General features: G+C 37.3%; 2 protein-coding genes across 5 annotated transcripts in view; one reads left to right on the forward strand and one right to left on the reverse strand.

The window, feature by feature from the left end:
• The first annotated feature begins 1,093 nt into the window (after window positions 1-1,093).
• CHMP2B (charged multivesicular body protein 2B) lies at window positions 1,094-12,265 on the forward strand. The gene is made up of 6 exons (XM_084516054.1): window positions 1,094-1,223; window positions 4,072-4,163; window positions 6,393-6,587; window positions 9,122-9,224; window positions 10,098-10,204; window positions 10,371-12,265. The coding sequence occupies exons 1-6, from the start codon at window positions 1,190-1,192 to the stop codon at window positions 10,482-10,484; spliced, it is 645 nt and encodes a 214-aa protein (XP_084372180.1). The 5' UTR covers window positions 1,094-1,189; the 3' UTR covers window positions 10,485-12,265.
• Window positions 12,266-14,556: 2,291 nt separating this feature from the next.
• POU1F1 (POU class 1 homeobox 1) overlaps window positions 14,557-18,568 on the reverse strand; it is a gene marked incomplete at its 5' end in the record, with an annotated part of 180,743 nt that continues 176,731 nt past the window's right edge. For all 4 annotated transcript variants that reach the window (XM_084533885.1, XM_084533883.1, XM_084533884.1 and 1 more), the window contains one exon: window positions 14,557-17,200. In XM_084533885.1, the coding sequence (XP_084390011.1) occupies window positions 16,987-17,200 (214 nt within the window). In that variant the 3' untranslated portion in view covers window positions 14,557-16,986. The remainder of the gene's footprint in view (window positions 17,201-18,568) is intronic.

The following is an 18,568-nucleotide window of genomic DNA, read 5'->3' on the forward strand; positions in this document are numbered from 1 at the left end:
ATTATGGAAAAGTGCTTTTCTGGTCTCATAGCTAATTAACTCATTTTAAGAGTGGCCTGTAGTTAAACTGCCCAGACTTTCTCTCAGGAAAGTGGGGAACTGAGCGTCAATTACAAGGTCTCTCCTCCCCTTCATCTGTGCGTTTTTAAAGCCAGAATTTCAGTTTTGCTTACTAACTCATCCCTGACTGATTTGACTGAACAGACAGTAACAGATGCAAAGGAACAAACTTGCAAAGTGTATTTTACCTACTTTACAGTGAATTGTTAAATTCCCATAGTATTAATGTGATGAAGCATGACCTGAATTTTAGGCTAGCGCAACTAGATTAGAAGAACAACTAGCACTAAAAGGCCATGCAGAGAACAAAGAAAACTTGCTATTTGGAATTAAAATCAGTACTTCCAGAAAATTAAATAGCACTGTCACAAAATACATAGCTTATAGCTACATATGCCCACATAAATCTTTACACTGTTATTATAACATTCCAGTAGATTCACACAGGGTTATAAAAGTGTGGTTGATGAGGGTACCGCCACCATAAACTTACAGTTCTTCCCCAGGTTAGATTTATATCCAGCTATCAAAATAGATTACAGTTGCCTGTTTTTCCTTACAGATTACATTTTAAAAAGGACCAGCAGTTTCATGGGAGGGAAGGCATGCGCAGCTAGCGTTCAAACTGCCAGCTCTGTGTTTTCTTCAGTGCAGTGTTAGCTCCAGCGTGCTGTTTTTCTCCTAATTAGTTGGAGCGTACATAGCTAATCGCTAACGATAAAACCACAGCTAGGTATGAGCCACCTCATTAAACACTAAGGCTTGCAATCAGACACCGAAACCCACGAGAATTTTCACTTTCCCCCCCCACACTGTCGCGCCCCGGGGCAGCCGCGGCCCCTGGCGGAGAGGGAACCGCGGCCGCCCCGGGCCTCCCTCAGTTCGGGGCCAACTCAGCCCCAGCGCCAGCCCCGAGCCAGGGCCAACTCATTCCCATTCCCATTCCCAGTCCCGTCCCCATTCCCGGTCCCGTTCCCGGCCGGGGAGGCGTGGAAGATCCGCGGCCCGTCCCCGTCCCCGTCCCTGTCCCGCCCCTCGCCGGCGGTGAGGCGGAGCTGGGTGAGCTTGCGGGGCCCGGCCGCTTCCTGGTCACCGCAGCAGGAGGAGGCTGAGGGAGCCCGCGGAGGCCATGGCCTCGCTTTTCAAGAAGAAGACCGTGGACGGTGAGGGGGCGGCTGTCCCCGGCCCTTGTAGGGGCCCTGGGCACGGGGGAGCTGGGACCGAGCAGGGCGGCCTCGGGCCCCGAGTCCCGGCGGAGCTGGAGCTCGGGGGCTCGCCGAGCACAGGGCCCCGCATCCCGTCTGGGGGTGCCGGGAGGTAAAGGGGGGACACACGCACGTCGCTGCCCCGGGGGGTACCAAAAATGCCTGCGGGGAGCTTGCTGGAGCAAACGGGGAGGCGGCTGAGTGCTTGTGAGGTCGGGGAGGAGACGGGGGGCAAGGGTCTTGGGACAAGTTGGTCTCGTTGTTGGCGTGGCTGGGCTGTTGACAGATCTGTGTGTGGGAGTCACCTTCTGGAAAGCGAAGCCAGGAAGGATTGCTTATCTCCCGAGTAAGTCCAGGACACACCAGGCAGCCCCCCAAGGAGGTATTGTTGCCTCATGCAACACCTGGGGCAGAGGCCAGACATTGGCAAGAGCCCCAAAACTGGCTGTGTGGTGTGTTGGGTGTCCTCTGTCAAATCATGTGAGGCTTGGCTTGAGAAGTGCTCACCAAAAATGACGCTGCACGTCAGCCAATTGTTGTTCACCGGGGATGAGTACGTAGTTTCCACTTGTTCCTTCCCATTTCTGGCGCACAACCTGCGAGGGAGGAGAAGGAGGAGATGACTGTGCTCCCATGGCCAAGGCGGGTGACGGCAGCCAGGTCAGGGCATCTCTGGTCCAACCAGTTCTCAGGAATGGAGGTGCGTCCTCCTTGCCCCGGTGTGCAAGAGCAGGTGCCACAGGGGGATGGCCGTCGGCAGAGGGCTGCCACAGAAATACCCCGTCATCTTCTTGCTGCCGGAGCAGAGCTAGGGCTTGGGTTCTTGTTCAGAGTGCTCATCTTGTCCCTCACTTGCAAAAATAAACGAAAGGGATTGAAGGTAATCGAAGGCAACTGTTCTAGTTGGTTTATTGCTATCTTTAGCTTAAGCCATGATGTGAGATCAGAGAGAGGGAAGAAAAAAAAGAACAAAACACAGAAATAAGCATTGTGCTAGCCCTTATTGTCTCCTGACAATTATATTCTGAGTTTCTTATTGTCTTTAAGTTCCTACTTCTCAAGTTTTCTGCGCTAAGGGGATTTTTTTAATAGTTACTTCAGTTAGAGAAGACAGTCTTGTATGTAGCTATTAAGCCTTTTCTTTCATTTTCACAAGTGCAGCTGTGCAAGTAATATACGATTGTCTACCTTCAAAATTACTTGCCTGTAGCATTTTTTTTTCAGAATAATTCTCGATGATGCTTTGCTCATGTGAAGAACATAATGTTATGTTCTGTATCATCCTTCAGCTTTTCGTGAATGTCCATTGAAAAGTCTGCATTTCCCAAAGATGATTTTTATGTATTTCTGGGAACAGGGGTAGCTAGCACTATAAAAAGAAGTCTTCTTACAGAGTTCGTTTGCAATATGCGTTTATTTGCTTGAAAGTGATTGTTGGGAGGGGGTAATGCATCTTCAAAATAGTACTGAAGGTTGTTTTTTTTTTTAATTTTTTTTTTTAATTTGAACCTGTTAAGTTTGAAGTTATTTCAGCCATGGATGTTTTACAGTATCTCTTAATGTGAGGAAACAGAATCTGAATGCCTCTTTGTTTCTAGAAAAATAGTTGCAGGCCTTAACAACTGAAAAGGGTGGTTGCGTATCAACAATTTATCCTTCATGCCATCGTTTCTGTTAGAAACTGTGCCTGTTTGCATTGATTTTTCACGTGCCTCAGACTTTTTTAGTAAGATGGCAGAATCCCACTAGGATGTTCCTTCCATGGGTTAGACACAAAATTTACATGACAGTACACTCCTGTTAACCTTTCATCCAAAGTTTATGCATCTAATAGTAGATGCATGCATTAGGAATAAATGAATCTTCCTAACAGTGTTGTTTCCTCTATAAAGGTCAGAGGATGCTGAGTCACATGCAGACCTCTCTACCTTTGCCCAGGTGAATCACACCTAAGCACTCACTGTAAATTCTAACAAAAGTTAATTGCAACTAGTGTGACTGACACCTATGTTAAAAGTAATACTTACTTTTAGTAAGTGGATGTTACCAGTAAAAAACTTTTAAATAGCAGAGTGGACAAAACATTTATGAAAGATGATATACTTCATGTGATAGCATTCAAGTTTCTGTATGCTTTGTCAGCTGTCAGAAAACTTAAATTTGCTATAAAGGCCTCCACTTTTGTACCTAAATATTCTTAGGATTCTACTAATTGAAAAAGTTTGTAAATTATTGCTTCATAGTCTAATTTGAAATTGAGCTGTATAGATGTAGATGTACATTTATGAAGAAAAATAACCTCATTAAACCAGAATGAGGACAGAGAAGAGCAAGATTCTAAGATTCGCATTGCAAAGTAACTTCGCTGTTTTCATGGACCTAAGAACTCTAACTTCTCCAAGATCTCATATATTAGGTTTCTTCAGCTGACCTCCTTGCAGTTGGGTCTGGCTTGTTGAAAAGGTGTGAGCTTACAGTGACAATGTTAATCCTGAGATATTCTTGAAACTTGCGAAAAAGTGTGCGTACCTAACCCATACCATGCGGTTAAGGCTCTTGCTGTGGTGCAAATAAATATGCTAGGTAAAATAGCCTTTTTGTTACTGCATATGGCCTATTTTGTTGAAACATACTTGTGTTGCATACATTAAATATGGGCAAAATACAATGTATTTGAGATACCAGCAGTTCTTTTGATTTCTGGCTGTTCGTTCTGAACGAGAAGAAACTGTGTCTGCAGAGCACTCAGCAAATGAGATGTTTATATAATACTGAAAACCTTTTTCTATCTGTATTTTCTTTCCAGATATAATAAAGGAGCAAAATCGAGAGTTAAGAGGTACACAGAGGACTATAACCAGAGATAGAGCAGCACTTGAAAAACAGGAAAAGCAACTGGTAAGTACAACAGGGAATTTTATTTTACTCTTTAAAGACAAACACCTTCCCAATATAACAAAAAAAATCTGCAAAGTGCTGAAGATACTACTCAGTACATAACAACTGAACACTGAAAAATTGGATTTTTGACTTCTCAGTTATTAAAATTTTGTTGGAAAACAATTTACTATCTAAAATACCTTAATTTTCATGAATACTTATGTTGAAATTCTGATTATTTGCGACATTAAATTGTTTCAGAAATACTGAATTTTTAAGGAGAAGAAAGGAAAAGTGAATCAGGTCTTCAAAAAAGTTAAAAATACACTGTTTGTGTGAGAGAGTCAATGGACAATAAATATTAATTTTTCTGAGTTAGATCAGGTGAAAAAGGACCAAGGGCTTGTCAGTCAATCCCAGAACATTTTGTTATGTTCTTTCCGCAGAAAGTATTTTTCCCCTGAACTATGAGATACTATTCTGAATACCTAGTATTGTACAGACAGTTCTATTTCAGTTCTGTAACCTCATATAACTATATGAATTTTGATTTTTTTTTTTTTTTTCCAGAAGAACATAACTGACTTGGATAAGCTAAGCCCCAAAATCTCAAAAGCAAATAGTGTATTGCAGCTTGCTATCCAAATTCTTCTTTGTTAAGAATAAAACAATCAATATATAGGGTTTGATTTCTGCATCTGGGTTGTCTGCAGTAATATAGCAATAGTTGCTGTTGGTTTGTATTTCACTTTTAAAATCAAGTTATATATGCTACTTAGGTATTGATCTCAGTGAGAAAATCAAATGCTTGCCATTAAAACTAGTGTGCAAACTAGAATTTGCTGGTGAACAAACTAATCTCTCCTATCCTTTGCAATTATTGAGGTGTTGAAAAAAAAGAAAAGTCTGAGCTTGCTACAGAATTCTGGTTTTGTGGTCTCCACGAGCTACCTACGAAGAGGACATCTTTGCATATATTTCTGGCCACTAATATTTGAACAGTCTTATGTTCCTTACTTGCTGATCTGTACTTTCTTGGGTTAAAAATAATATTTATGACACAGCCCTCCAGAAATTACAGACTTTTGGAGAACATCTTGTGCTGGTGCCAAGTCTATAGTAAGCTTAACCACGATCTTTCCTAGTGGTTAACCTAACATAATGGGTCAGTTTACATTTGCCTTTAAATATGACTGTTTTGCATATTCTAGTGACCAGCGTTTACTTTTTCGGTGCTACATATCCACTTAAAGTGCATTTTTCTGGACCACCAGTGTACATAAACTAAAGCATCTTTATTATCATAGCAGGTGTATTCTCCTGAAGAGTTACAGTGCTGGTCTTAAAGGTTACTTTTGCTTAATGGTAAAAATAAAAATGTATAACTGGCATCATAAAAAGAACTCAGTTACTATAGCAAACTCTCTTTAAAAAGGCTAAAGGAAAAATGTTTCAAAAGTTTACATTACCGAGTCACAAATCAAAAGGCATAGTTTTAAATAACTCTGTTAGCAAAGAGTTTTTTTGACAAACTTTTCCTTGGTACCTCTGGGTTAAATAATTCTCCCTGGATTGATAAATAGGTTTGTTTCTTGTAAGTCATTGCTGTCTACAACATGCACTGCCAGATGGACAAAATGTACCACTTTTATTATGTGCTAAGCTAAGTCCAGGTAAGTGGTGTCAGCAAACAGAGCCTATGATTGTTGCCTATCTGCCATGAAGCCACATGAGCCTCTTAAGCTGAAAAAACATTTAGCAGAGCATATGAACTTGCCATTTCTTCTATTCACAATCTGGCTTACTAGTGAATGTAAGAAAGTAAAGAAGATTAGAAATTGCACTAACAACTGGTTGGCCATAATAATTTCTTCACTTTTTTTGAACTGTTACTCCATGACCAGATATGGAATTGAATGTTCATATATAAATTAATAGGACGTTATGCAAAAGTTGATGTGAGGGCTCTTGGGGAAACTGTGTGCTACTGTGCTATAATTCGGTTGTATTGTTTTCTTTTTTTTTTTTTTTTTTTTTTTTTCCCTCTGTCAAAGCTGAACAGCATTGCACTTACTCTACTAAGTGACCTTGGAAGAAAAGCAAATAAGGCTATTTATGTAACTTTTGATGTCCTGAAAAAAAGTCAAGAGGATAGTTAACTTCTGGAATTTTATTCAAGTTAAGGCTTGAATATACAGTAGAATCTTTGAATGAAAATTCAGTAGAAATTATTATTTTTTTTAATAGGAACTGGAAATAAAGAAGATGGCTAAGACTGGTAACAAGGAAGCCTGTAAGGTGCTAGCAAAACAGCTTGTACAATTGCGGAAGCAGAAAAATCGAACATACGCTGTTAGCTCTAAAGTCACTTCTATGTCAACTCAAACAAAGGTTATGAACTCTCAGATGAAGATGGCAGGAGCTATGTCAACTACAGCAAAAGTAAGGTGCTACAAGACATTCTTTTACATTAAAATACAGTATATGCTTGCAAAAAGTTAACTTGTTTTATTTTGCTTACAGCAATTGAAGGAAAGCAATTAAATAAAGTGTATTGCTTAATAACCTGACCAGTATTGAGGATATAATAGGGAAGTGTAATTTGATTCATATTACCATTTTTTTGAATAGTCAATTCTGCCAGTTAGCGTCTAACTAAGCATATTTTCTTGGGCTAGACATCTGTCAAATGTTTACATGATAAAAATCAACTCTATACCTGTGGAAGAACTTTTTTAATAGATTAAAAAAAAAATCAACAAACAAACCATGCCATTACAGTATCTTGCTTGTATGTCACGTTGCAAGCAGTTTTTATAGGGAAAAAGTGGGGCACGCTTCAAATAGAAATCAAGGCAGTGTGTCACAGTAGCTGTGTAGTTTATGTGACGAGTACGTTATTACTTCAGATCTTACATTTCTGCAGAAATTTAATCCCTGTCATTCTCACTCTCCATGTGCTAAGGATCCAGTATTACATTAAGTTTTCTCACAAATCTTGGTTCAGAAAAGGCCCTGAAAAATCTCAGTTTTCTTAGTCTTGAACTTTTTCCAATTTCTACAAACTGATAAATAGGAAGCTTTCTTTTGGTAATCAGGATTGTTCAGCTCAAGGTGCAGGAAACAGAATTAGCACACATAATTGTAGACAAATACTACTTTTATAGAGTCCAAGATAAATCCAGTTATGTGGCAGTTAAACCTTAAAAAAAACAGTGCCACTTAATACAGAAAGTAAGTACGGCTTTCTGAAAAAGGTATTTAGAAGCATTATTTTGGCAGGTATCAACCTCTTAGTGAGACAAAGTTGTAGCTCTGCAACAAGCTTTCTATTTACCAGGACTAACCCACAAAAGAGTGGCTTGTCTGACTACGCAGCCAATCAAGTTAAACAGTTTACTCAATATTCCTATAAAAGTCTTACATATGAATAATTTGATCTTGCTTTTTAATTATTACATTGTTGACTTGCCCTTTATCCATAAGATATCTTGGATTTTCTCAAAACGAAGGTATCACTAAGGTAATTATTAAGATGTAATCAGTTAAAATATTTAAAAAACTATTCTAAGCAGCATCTAGAAAGGTGATGGGTTTTGAAACACAGCAGATGCTTCTATGGACAAATTTATGTAACATTATCAGAAGAAGGTATTAAATTATTTTGGTCACTTCTAAACTGAACATCTTTGCTTCATCCACACAGGAAGGCTGAAAAAGAAAGTATTTAGTAGTTCATTTTGAAGCTTATAAATTGTTCTCAGTCTCATAACCGTCAGTGAATGCAATCAGTTGCCTTAACATGCAAGACAAATACATGGAATGTGAAGCTTTCAAAATATCATGCAAATACTTTTTAGCATATATAGCACAAATTCTGGACATAGATGACTACTCACTGGACTTTAATCATGCATCTGACCTATATTTGCTGAAGATACATAACTGTTATTTCAGTTTAGTGCAACTATTTTTTATATTCATCTATTTACTGTTTAATCATGCATCTGACCTATATTTGCTGAAAATGCATAAATATTTTAATTTAGTGCAAATATTTTTGATAATCATCTATAACTGGAGTTGAAAAATTCTAACAAACTAACACCCTCAAAGTCCATAACAAGTTTTTAAATTCATATAATATGAATATGAACATAACCTTTGAAGTTCATATAACATGTGAAGCATAGTACATTACCATTTTAAACAAAATCAGAAACGAAGGCAGAAGTGCTTGTATGAAGCCAGTAGTAGCTGTATAGGTTAATCAAAAGTGTTGCTATCAAGTCAACTCTTTTATAGTCTTAAATATAGCTAGACTTTCCATTTAAACTGCTCACTTCTATATTTATATTTAGACATCTAATGAGATGTAGTATCTTGCTTCTTAGAAAGGAAGAAAGCTGCAAAGGCAATGCTGCATACTTATAGTAAAACAGGTTCATTATGCCATCAGAGAAAGTTGTCTACACAGTGCAAAGGTTTACCATAAGCTGCGTACTTCCTGAGCATTTTAATATTCACTTTTCACTTAAAAGTAAATTCTTTCCATGAAAAAGCAACATAGAGAAACAATTTCAATTTAACGTCTGTCCTCTAGTGGTGGTTGAAATAAATGTTCCATACTGAATAAAAAAACTGCAGCCATTTACCTCTGTAAAATGTATAGCCTGCACTTAAGGAAATGTTTTCCTATTCTTTTCATTAAGATCAGGCAGATTTTTTCCTAATGCACAGCTAGCTAGGAGAAGGGGTGTAGTAGGTTAGCAGACTACAGTATTTCTTACTGAGTACAGACTGCACTATTGATCTTCTGTGTATCTATACTTCTCTTGGGACATAAAAAGACTAGGAAAGTGAAACTTGGACTGAAGGGTATTTTCTATTAGAGAAGTCTTATTCCTTCCTAATGCATGTATTGGCCAGTATTAATGTTTCACTGTATAATTGATTTTTTTTTTCAATTTTATTAGACAATGCAAGCAGTTAATAAGAAAATGGATCCACAGAAGACACTACAAACTATGCAGAATTTCCAGAAGGAAAATATGAAGATGGAAATGACTGAAGAAATGAGTAAGTTCTGGGAACAGCTAGCAGCATGCCATAGTATTCTTGAAGGGGTAGAACCAGTCTAGGAACAGGGTTTGAGACCACTTCAAAACCTTGTTGGCATAACTAATAGGAGAATGAGAAAAAATGCCCTTTCCATATCTGATCTGTATGTGCCTTTTGTTCTGGGACTGGACACTTAAAAATGTTGAGTTTAACAGAGATTATTGATCATCTCAGCTTTATATACATGGTGGAATAATTTATATACATAATGGAATATGTTTGTCTCCTTTTTGATTTTAAGCCACAAACTTACTTCTGTGGTGTGATGTGGAAAAGGAGCTTCTTTCAGTGTCAATCCACTGCCAACTAAATCGTACATAACTTCCCAGTGTTGCAAGCACAGCCTGCATCCTATCCTAACCCCTGCCACTGTGTTGGCCCTAGTAGGTAGCATGGACTCAAAACAGGATTGTTGAGCAGGATGTCAACATCTCTACTGCTCAGAATTGTATTGTTGCAGTTCAGGAAACAGGTCAGTAACAATTTTGCAATTTGTTTTGAAGAAGGAAGGGCTTTTCTAATGGAACTGTAGATGGTATTTCAGAGAAATGTTAAAATCTAGTGGAGGGAAATAGAGCAACTAAACTATTACTGGAGAAACCTAACATTTTTATAAAAGCAGACATGCCTTACCCTGTTGTCCCTCCAGTTGTACTCACAGGCTTTGCACAGCAGAGGTAAGAAAACCTCTCCAATATACAGGTGTTTGCTGATATCTTATCCAGTGTTGTTATTATTGCATTGTGGGAGAGTTGAAAGATGACACTAGGTTATTTTTGTAATCTCATCTTTGCATAATGCAATGTGTTGTTTTTGTTTTTTTCTTTGAAGTTAATGATACTCTGGATGATATCTTTGATGCTTCTGATGAAGAGGAAGAGAGCCAGGATATTGTTAACCAGGTGCTTGATGAGATCGGAATTGAAATCTCTGGAAAGGTATGGATGGTTTTACTCAGTTCACATATTTTTTACCCTTCATTCCTTTTTTTTTTTTCCCCAAAAGAGTTTATTCTAACATCCTTTATTTTAAAGTCCTGTTCTGGAAGTCAGGTTGTTATACAATTTATTCTTTTGACTAAATAAAATTTCTCTCTCCTTCTAGATGGCCAAAGCTCCATCAGCTGCCAGAGGCTTACCGTCTGCATCAACATCAAAAGCTTCTACCATATCAGATGAAGAGATCGAACGGCAGCTCAAAGCATTGGGAGTTGATTAGCTTGATGGCAATAGTCTGCCTTCTGACAGCTGCAGACAGATGTAAAAAGTGCAAATACTCTTTCAATGCAACTGATGCCTAGGAAAACTCTGAAGCTTCAGAAATGACAACTTGAAGTTGGTACTAGGGAGGGAGAAGGGGAGAATACTTTGAATCAATTGATAGCGTGAAGTACACTTGTGACCAGTGCATGCCATCTTATTGAGCATTGGATTGAATAGGGATGCAGTTCTAATGATAAATTTATACCCAATCTGAATCTGACCTCTGCTGAATTCAAAGTTTTTTTCTTCTATCTCAATTCCTTTTCTATCTTTAGAATTGGCAATTCTGTGGCTGGTGGTGGTGTCTCCTAGGACAGCACCTGTATAATATATATCCTTTTTATAAAACTGTTGCTATAGAAAAAAATTTACTCTGACATTTTGGCACAAATGAAACTTCACCTTTGCTCTTAGTTGAAAACTGTTTTTTCTGTTTTTTTTTTTTTGTTTGTTTGTTTTGTTTTGTTTTTTAAAAAAAGAGAAATAACCTTGGACATCCAGAACATTTAGGCAGAAAGAAAAAGCAGTTTATGCATTTCTTTCAAGTCTGTGTAGTAACTTTGAGTTGATTAAAAATAGCTGATTGTTCTTTTTACTGAAGGGGAAGGATACAGTCCTTGTGAAGTTAATTTTACTGGAAAAGGATTTATGTTAGTGAACTTTGTTGCATGAAAGGCACTGATTGAACTCAATTGTACTGTAACATAGCTAGTTTCAACAGAATTGCTGTGCCTTTATGTATATAAATCTTGTATTCCTGTGATTTTTTTCCAAATGAGTCTTTGAAAGGAGAGTAAACTGTAAGAAAGATAGTTTCCACAAAACACTATGGTGTGAGCTCCGTGTATACTTGATGAGACTCAGTGAAGTTTAGAAATGCACTTGTTCAGAAATGCTACTTGCGCACTTGCAAAAAGGACATTTGCCTGAAACATTTGTATATATTTTACAGTATTTCATAATGGGAGATAACTGTGCATAATGGAATTGTTTACTAAGATGCAGTTGAGCACATTGATAAGCTAAATCTAAATTTTAGTTAGAAGAACAATTTTGGATGATACATTCTAATTACTTGTCTAAACACTATAATGAAAGTGTTCTGGTTCCATGAAGGCTTTTCTATGGTCTCTGAGCTGCATCAACATGATTCCGGCTTTAGGTGGAATACATTTGGCTACCAAAATAAGAACTGTTGACATTTTTGAACAAATGACAAAAGTCTGAGAATGTAGTTCACAGTTATGACTTCCCAGATTGTATAAAGTTCCTCAGCCCTTACTCTGATGTAGATTATTTGTCCTAAGTTGTGCTGATTTACTGGGGCTGTTCATTGAACAGAAACAACAAAATCATTGTGATTTGTAAAGAAAAAAGTAAAATACCTCCTAAGATTAAAACCAGAATAACTTTGGGGTACAAATTTCATAAAAAGACTTTGCTGCTAGGAAAAGTGTAGCAAGAAACCATAATCTCTATGAATCTACTGTTGTCACATCATCTGCTTTAGGGTTAAAATCAGCAGAGAAACTAAAAACAGGTGAACCTTCATCTGTTTTTTGATATAGAAATTGAGGTGTTCTTTCTCTTTGGAGGAAGTAAGGGACATACTATTAATCTGTGAGGTAGTGAGTAGGAATGTGTAAGTTTATATATTGCATATATCTCTGATACGAGGTGAAATTTTTTTTCTCAATTTATTTTGTAAAAATCTAATAAAAGGCTTTTTACTCCACAGCGATTCTGTCCTCTGTAAGGTTAGTCTTACACATCAATCTCTTGGTGGGCTTTCTTTGGACTTCTATTAGATCTTCTATTAGATCTGTTATGGGTCTTGCTGATGACCTCTTAGCTTCCATAAGAATTCTGATACCATTGCTACTTTTGGTTGTGGGGAGTTTGAAACAGTTCTGTTCTTCAGGCTGTACAGCTACAAGAGCTACTTTGATGCTGTATCAGTTCTGCTCCCTTACTCAGTATATCTCCTTGCATTGCCTTTCAGCATTAAAATCCAAGCTTAAAGCCACAAAGGCAGAAGCTAAGTTCAGAACATTTGACCAACCTGGAATTTTAATTATTTTAATTTTAATTATTATAATATGACTTTTTTTTCCCCCTAATAGATCCATTTCCTAATTTTGACCCAAGCTATAAAGGACCATATTTACTGAAGTTGCCCGTAGGCCTTTGACTCAACATTAAGCATAGCTTTTGATTAAGTTTGCAATTCTTTTCACTTGAGAAGGATTGACTACTCTTAGGCATTGAAGAAGACACCATAAAGTGAAATTATTTAGGTATAAAACATTACTGATTGTATTTTGGTTGAACATCAAGGCTAGTGTCCTTTCTAAGTGTGTATTTTATACTTCCAGTGGCTGTTAAAATTGGGCTTAATTCTGTGATGAGCTCTTTCCTCTATCTGTAGGGTCTCTGAAGAAGAAGAATAAAGGCATTACTTTTTGGTGTCAGTAAGACTGCTCATGTAGAATCACTGATAAGATCTATCCAGTGTTTCTGGAAAGACTTGTCTTAAATTCTGCAGCCCTACTCTGTGTCTTTCTGCTATCTTTCAGCAGCAGATTGAGAAGTGTTGTAAGTTTGCAGGCTTGCTTTTGTCTCAAGTATAGGTAAGTATTTTGTAGCTCTCTATAACCACATTACAAGGAAACACATTCCTTTTAAATTATTCTTAGTGGACTAAAAAACAACAACAATTAAAAGTCCTCAAACTCCTTTATCTTTGCTGACACTTTAACAGCAACTGAAAATCTATCCAAGAAGAACACCATGATTGCTTGATGCGTGTAAAAATGTCTGTTCTGAGCCAGACCAAAGTCCATCTCACCCAGAATCCTACTCCACTAGTACCTGCAGGCAGTGCCCAAGAAAACATGAGAATAAGATAAACACAGATGACCAATAATATCTCTTAGCCTCTTTTTTTAATATCTCTTAGCCTCTAGGTACTCCTAGAACCATGCATAGTTTCACTGTATATGACAGCTTTGACTGGCTTTCTTTTCTGTGAACTTGGCCATGTAAATAAACTACGGGTACCCACACTTTGTGGTAGAGGATTTCCACAATATACATGTAGTTCCCACAACATTAAGAACCATCACTTTTTTTTTTTTTTTTTTTTTTTTTTAATGCCTTCAGTTTTCTTCTAGTTTAACACATTGATTCTCAGTTCTTACATTACGAAGGATGGTGAATAACCTGTCTCCATCCACCCTTTTGGAACAGCTCATAATTCAATAGACCCCTGTAAATGCACACATATCTAGAAGAGAGAGTCCTAGCTTAATTAGTTAATTCCACTTACCTTTGGTCATCAGCTTTTCCTGTACTGGGACCCTTTCTAGGCCTGTTGTATCCTTCAGACAAGAGTGACAGAGTACGTAGCACTTCGGAGACAGGTGAACCACATATTTACATATTAGTGTAATGCCTTGTTTTCTCTCTGTTCTAGTTTTAATGCTACCTAAAGTTACCATAGGAAAAGTAAGAGCAAGAAAAAAAAGAAAAGAAAAATAGTGCAGCCCATGCTTGTCAAACAACCACCTAAACTTACTTGCAGGCTTGTAAAGCTAACCCTCAGAAGTCTTATCTAGTATTTTTTTTCTCCCAACCAAGAGTGATGATGGCAATTATCCAGTGAGTAAGTTGTTCCTAGAGAAAACACTGAATTGCTACTTTCTCTAAGTCTAAAAGCTGCAGCTGCAGCACATTAAATTGATTTCATCCTTTTTTTTTTTTTTTAACAATTCTACTCTAATTTGTTAGTATTTCCATGGAAACAGATAGATGTTGTTAGATGGTGGCTGCTTCTTCCATTTAGTCTTCTTGTCATTCTTTTGCAAGAAAATGTCATTGCATGTCACCTTTCATTTTATTTTGCTATGCTTCTGCAATTAGTCTTCACTTGTGAGACTTTATGGAAAACTAGAAATCACAATTTTATGGTAAGTCTGTTCTTGAATTAACTTACAGCATGCTAAAACAAACAAGTGCATCAGCACAATACACAGCTAAAAAACTACAAACCATTATGTGGAATACCAAATATATAGGAATACTTTATTTGGGAAGGAGGGGAACATACAGGCTTATATCATTTTAGGAATTCTTTTATAATCAACAAAATAACTTACAATATAAATAAAATTCATATTTGTCTGTAGCTTCAACATAAATAACACTAGGTTACATAACGTCAAAGGTACACAGATGCATGCCACCACCTTCACTGAGTGTCAATCTTCTCAAATGCATTTATCTTTCATCCTTTTGGAAAGCTAATAATCTACACGTGGCTGATAAAGACTAAGGCTCAGTCTTTGCTGTTGTGGGTGAGCTACGCTAGTGATGAGGATTATCTGAAGAGAGAACATAACATAATTTCTCCAATTTGAATTATTAGACTAGAGGCTACTTCTAAATTAAGGGGTTATAGCAGTGCAATTCACCCATAAAAATATATTTTCTTAATCCAGAGGCCTAATTTCCATAGCTGAATATGCTTATGGTCACTGTAAAAAGAGACCATTTAATATACAGCAGTATGAGAACACAACTTGTACACACTGCTTTTAAGTGATCTTGAACATTAAACCCCTTTGCTTTCTGTGGGCCTATTATCTAGACATTTTCTAAATCATCAGGTCTGTTTTATGGAAAAATAAAATTTATCCGGCCATTACTACTTGCACGTACTCACTTAATTTCAGTCCTGGGAAAAGAGTAAAATACATATATGGTAATGGACTATTTAATAACAATGAGCAGGGCTGATGAGATGGCTTGATAATCTATCCCTGGTGAGCACTAAAGTCCTTAATTTAGTTTCTTAGTGTCTGGCTTTCTGATAGGTGAAGCTCTGGCATTTTTTTTTTTTTTGGTGTTTTTGTTTGTTTGTTCCTTTTTTTTTTTTTTTTTTTTTTTTGTCGTTCGTTGTTTGTTTATGTTAGTAAAGTTTTTTTCTTCCTTTATTTTTTTTTCCTCCCCGTGATTATTTCCCTAGGCTAGGGGAGGACGAAGGATTGTTTTCAATTAGTGGAGTGTAAGAGAGTAGGAATGTACAGTGCAATAAATGCTTTGTGTGGATACTTATTTCAGAGAAAAAAAAAAAAAAAAAAGTTGCTTTTTAGCTTAATACATTGTATCTGGTGCAAGCATGTCCACAAAAGATTTAATCAGAAAAAAAAAATACACTGCAGAGAAAGCCCAAAGTAATAAAAATAAATAAATAAATAAATAATAATAATAATAATAATAAAGGTAATCCTCTAGTTTTTCCCTCAAGCCACAAAGTCATAAGGTAAGGTAAATTGTTTCCCAATTTTTATAGCTAAACCTATCCAAATCAAACTTTAAGGCACCCTATCAAATAGCAAGAAATACCTTTGATAATTAGAACAAAGAAAAAGGTCATTTATAGTTGGTGTCTGCTTAAGGCAGTTAAGTGGTACATTAAGTGTTAGGGGCTGTGTGGACATGTCAGTACTGGTAAGCTTATTGTACCATGAATAAAGACCACAGTTATGGCACATCTTTCATATCTTCACTCTGAACAGACACAAGGAAGTTACCTAAAATGGTTCAGTCAGGGGCATGCAGCTTCTGTGAGTTGGTACCTGGGTTTCAGCCAGTTTTGGAAAGGCAGCTCTTCTGTCCTCACCCAGCGCTCCTCTGCCTGCCTTCCTGGCTCGCTCACAACTAGTGGCAGTCCCACAAGATCCTGTGGGTATTTTTTATCTTCAGCCATAACTAGATAGTCGACATCACCACCACCACAAGTTTAAGGTCACTTATTCACCTTTTCCTCTTCCTCGAGGTTCTAACTTATTTTTCATGTTCAATTTAGTGAACTCAGTGTTTGCTGCTGGAGACAGGACCCTGCATGTGCCTAATAGCTCACAGTCTCACAGATTTAGCTCATTTAGCTAATTACCATGGGGTGAAGGGTAAGCAATTACATCTATGTGCAGAGGCAAAATTATTTCAAAACAACAGCGGCTGATATCAAGTTTTGTAACCTTTCTTCACGTGTAACACAAAGGATTTGTTTCCTCATGCCTAGGTTACCTACACAGGGCTCTCTGTTAATCATTAAATGTAGCACAGATGCAAGGAAGGCACGGTACAGGGAAACTGCATCTACCTGGGCAACTTGTAAAGCATTTCCAGTTACACAAATTCATAACAGGCTCCTTGCAGTTAAGCAGAGGCCTCCCAGTCTTTAAATATATGCTGTAACATTTAATTTGTTCCTGAATTTTTACATTAAAATCAGATCTTCCACACTACATTGCAGCTGAAGCTGGCTAGTTTGTAAGGGAATCAAGTGTTTTACTGATTTATATATATATATATATATTTTTTTTTAAACAACAAAGTACTTGAAATATTTACAAAAAGCAAAACAGAAATCCACAACTATGCATGAAAAAGATTTACCGGCACTCATGATGCTCCTTGATAATAGAACTAAACGCGTTCTGATGCAAACTTGTCTTCACTCTTTTTTCCCTTTGTCTTCTGTTGCAAAACCAAACTCTCACAACTTCTTTCTCAAGATTGAGCCCCTCAGCCATCCTCATAATTTCCTGAGAAGAAGGCTTACTTTGTTCTCCAAAGTGCCTCTCTAGGGCTTCTTTGGCAGCAATACTGGATAAAGGGACAAAATTTCACCTTTAGACACTTTTCTGACACATTCAGGCTTTTGCCACTAGTTAGAAGGATTGAGTCAGAGTACTGAAGTCAATGACTTGGTTTGTTTCCTCTTTTGCTGAGTAAATAAAAACCCATAGAACTTACTGCTGTAGCATGTTGTTGATGTGGACATCATAACATGCAGAATGCATGAAATTAGGGGTTAGGAAAAAGGAATGCAGAATTTCAGCACAGAGTCATTTAAAGACAAAAATACCATCAAGTTCAGTACAATTTTAGTGGTAATCATGAAATATTTGTGCTCCTTGATGTTCTCTAGAACATCTAGAACCGCTACTAACTAGACATGAATGAGACCCTGGGAATGAGAACAAACCTGACCACCCATTCTGCCCCAGCCACAGCGAATGCACATTGCTGGGGTCACCTGGTTGTGTCATATCATTCACCTTTAAAAAGGGGAAGAGCTTCATCAGTTATCATCTGGGACGTGCTGTGTCAAGTTCTATATCTCACCTTGTTATGGAGCAGACACAATATTACTTTTAGAAATCAGAGATTACAGCAGTCTCTTTTGTTGCATTTTCTAAAAATAATACAGTCTTAACCTATTCTTCACAGTCAGCAGTGACAAAGTCTAGCAGTTGAATAAAAAAGTAAGCTAAGAGTACTATCTTTCATTAATTCACTTCCTATTTGTGTTAACGTATTCTCAAAAATTTAAGAGTATCTGTAACATGCTTGCCTGCGAGCAACAGGGTGCACCCAAAACTAGCTTCAGCAGTAGCTGTAATTTCTTTGGACACAAGAGGGCACTTCATGCTTTATTCTGGAAATGAGATACGGGTATTTCCATTATACAAATGTACAAAACAGCTGCTGGAGTTCCAGTTATTTCATCTGTAATATGCTGTTGGTCTTTTATTTATAGGCATATTTTGAAAATTTCAGTAGCATTACCAAGCCTACCTATTAATAGCATAATGTTCTGCACACAGAGATGTATAGTTAATTGTTTTTGACTAGAGTTTTTTAGTTTTCCTGATGAAAATAGAAAATAAAATAACTTCCACAACTTCAAATTAAGGAGCTTTTGCCCAGGGTATAACTAACCTAATGTATTTAGTGGGACTTCTGTTTTACCTCTAGTTTGACTTCAAACATCAATTAAGAATTGCTAAGAGTAAAGCTACAGTTCATATAAGTCCCTCTCCCTGATTAGTTTGAGGTCTTCAAACTGAGGTCCTACATTCCTTCAAAGAAGTAATTAATATTTTCTTACTATATTGGATATGAACTTCCCCTCAATTATCTGTGCCCTTGAAAACTTGCCAGAATTGATGGTCTCAATGAGATGAGATT

The sequence above is a fragment of the Aythya ferina genome, assembly GCF_964211825.1.
Source record: "Aythya ferina genome assembly, chromosome: 1".
NCBI classification, from domain to species: Eukaryota; Metazoa; Chordata; class Aves; order Anseriformes; family Anatidae; genus Aythya; species Aythya ferina.

What these genes read in the sequence shown, in the direction of transcription:
- CHMP2B (XM_084516054.1), top strand. Translation starts at nt 1,190, where the DNA reads ATGGCCTCGCTTTTCAAGAAGAAGACCGTGGACG. An exon ending in AAAAACAGGAAAAGCAACTG is followed by an intron (nt 4,164 to 6,392) that starts GTAAGTACAACA and finishes TTTTTTTAATAG; the next exon opens with GAACTGGAAATAAAGAAGAT. An exon ending in CTATGTCAACTACAGCAAAA is followed by an intron (nt 6,588 to 9,121) that starts GTAAGGTGCTAC and finishes CAATTTTATTAG; the next exon opens with ACAATGCAAGCAGTTAATAA.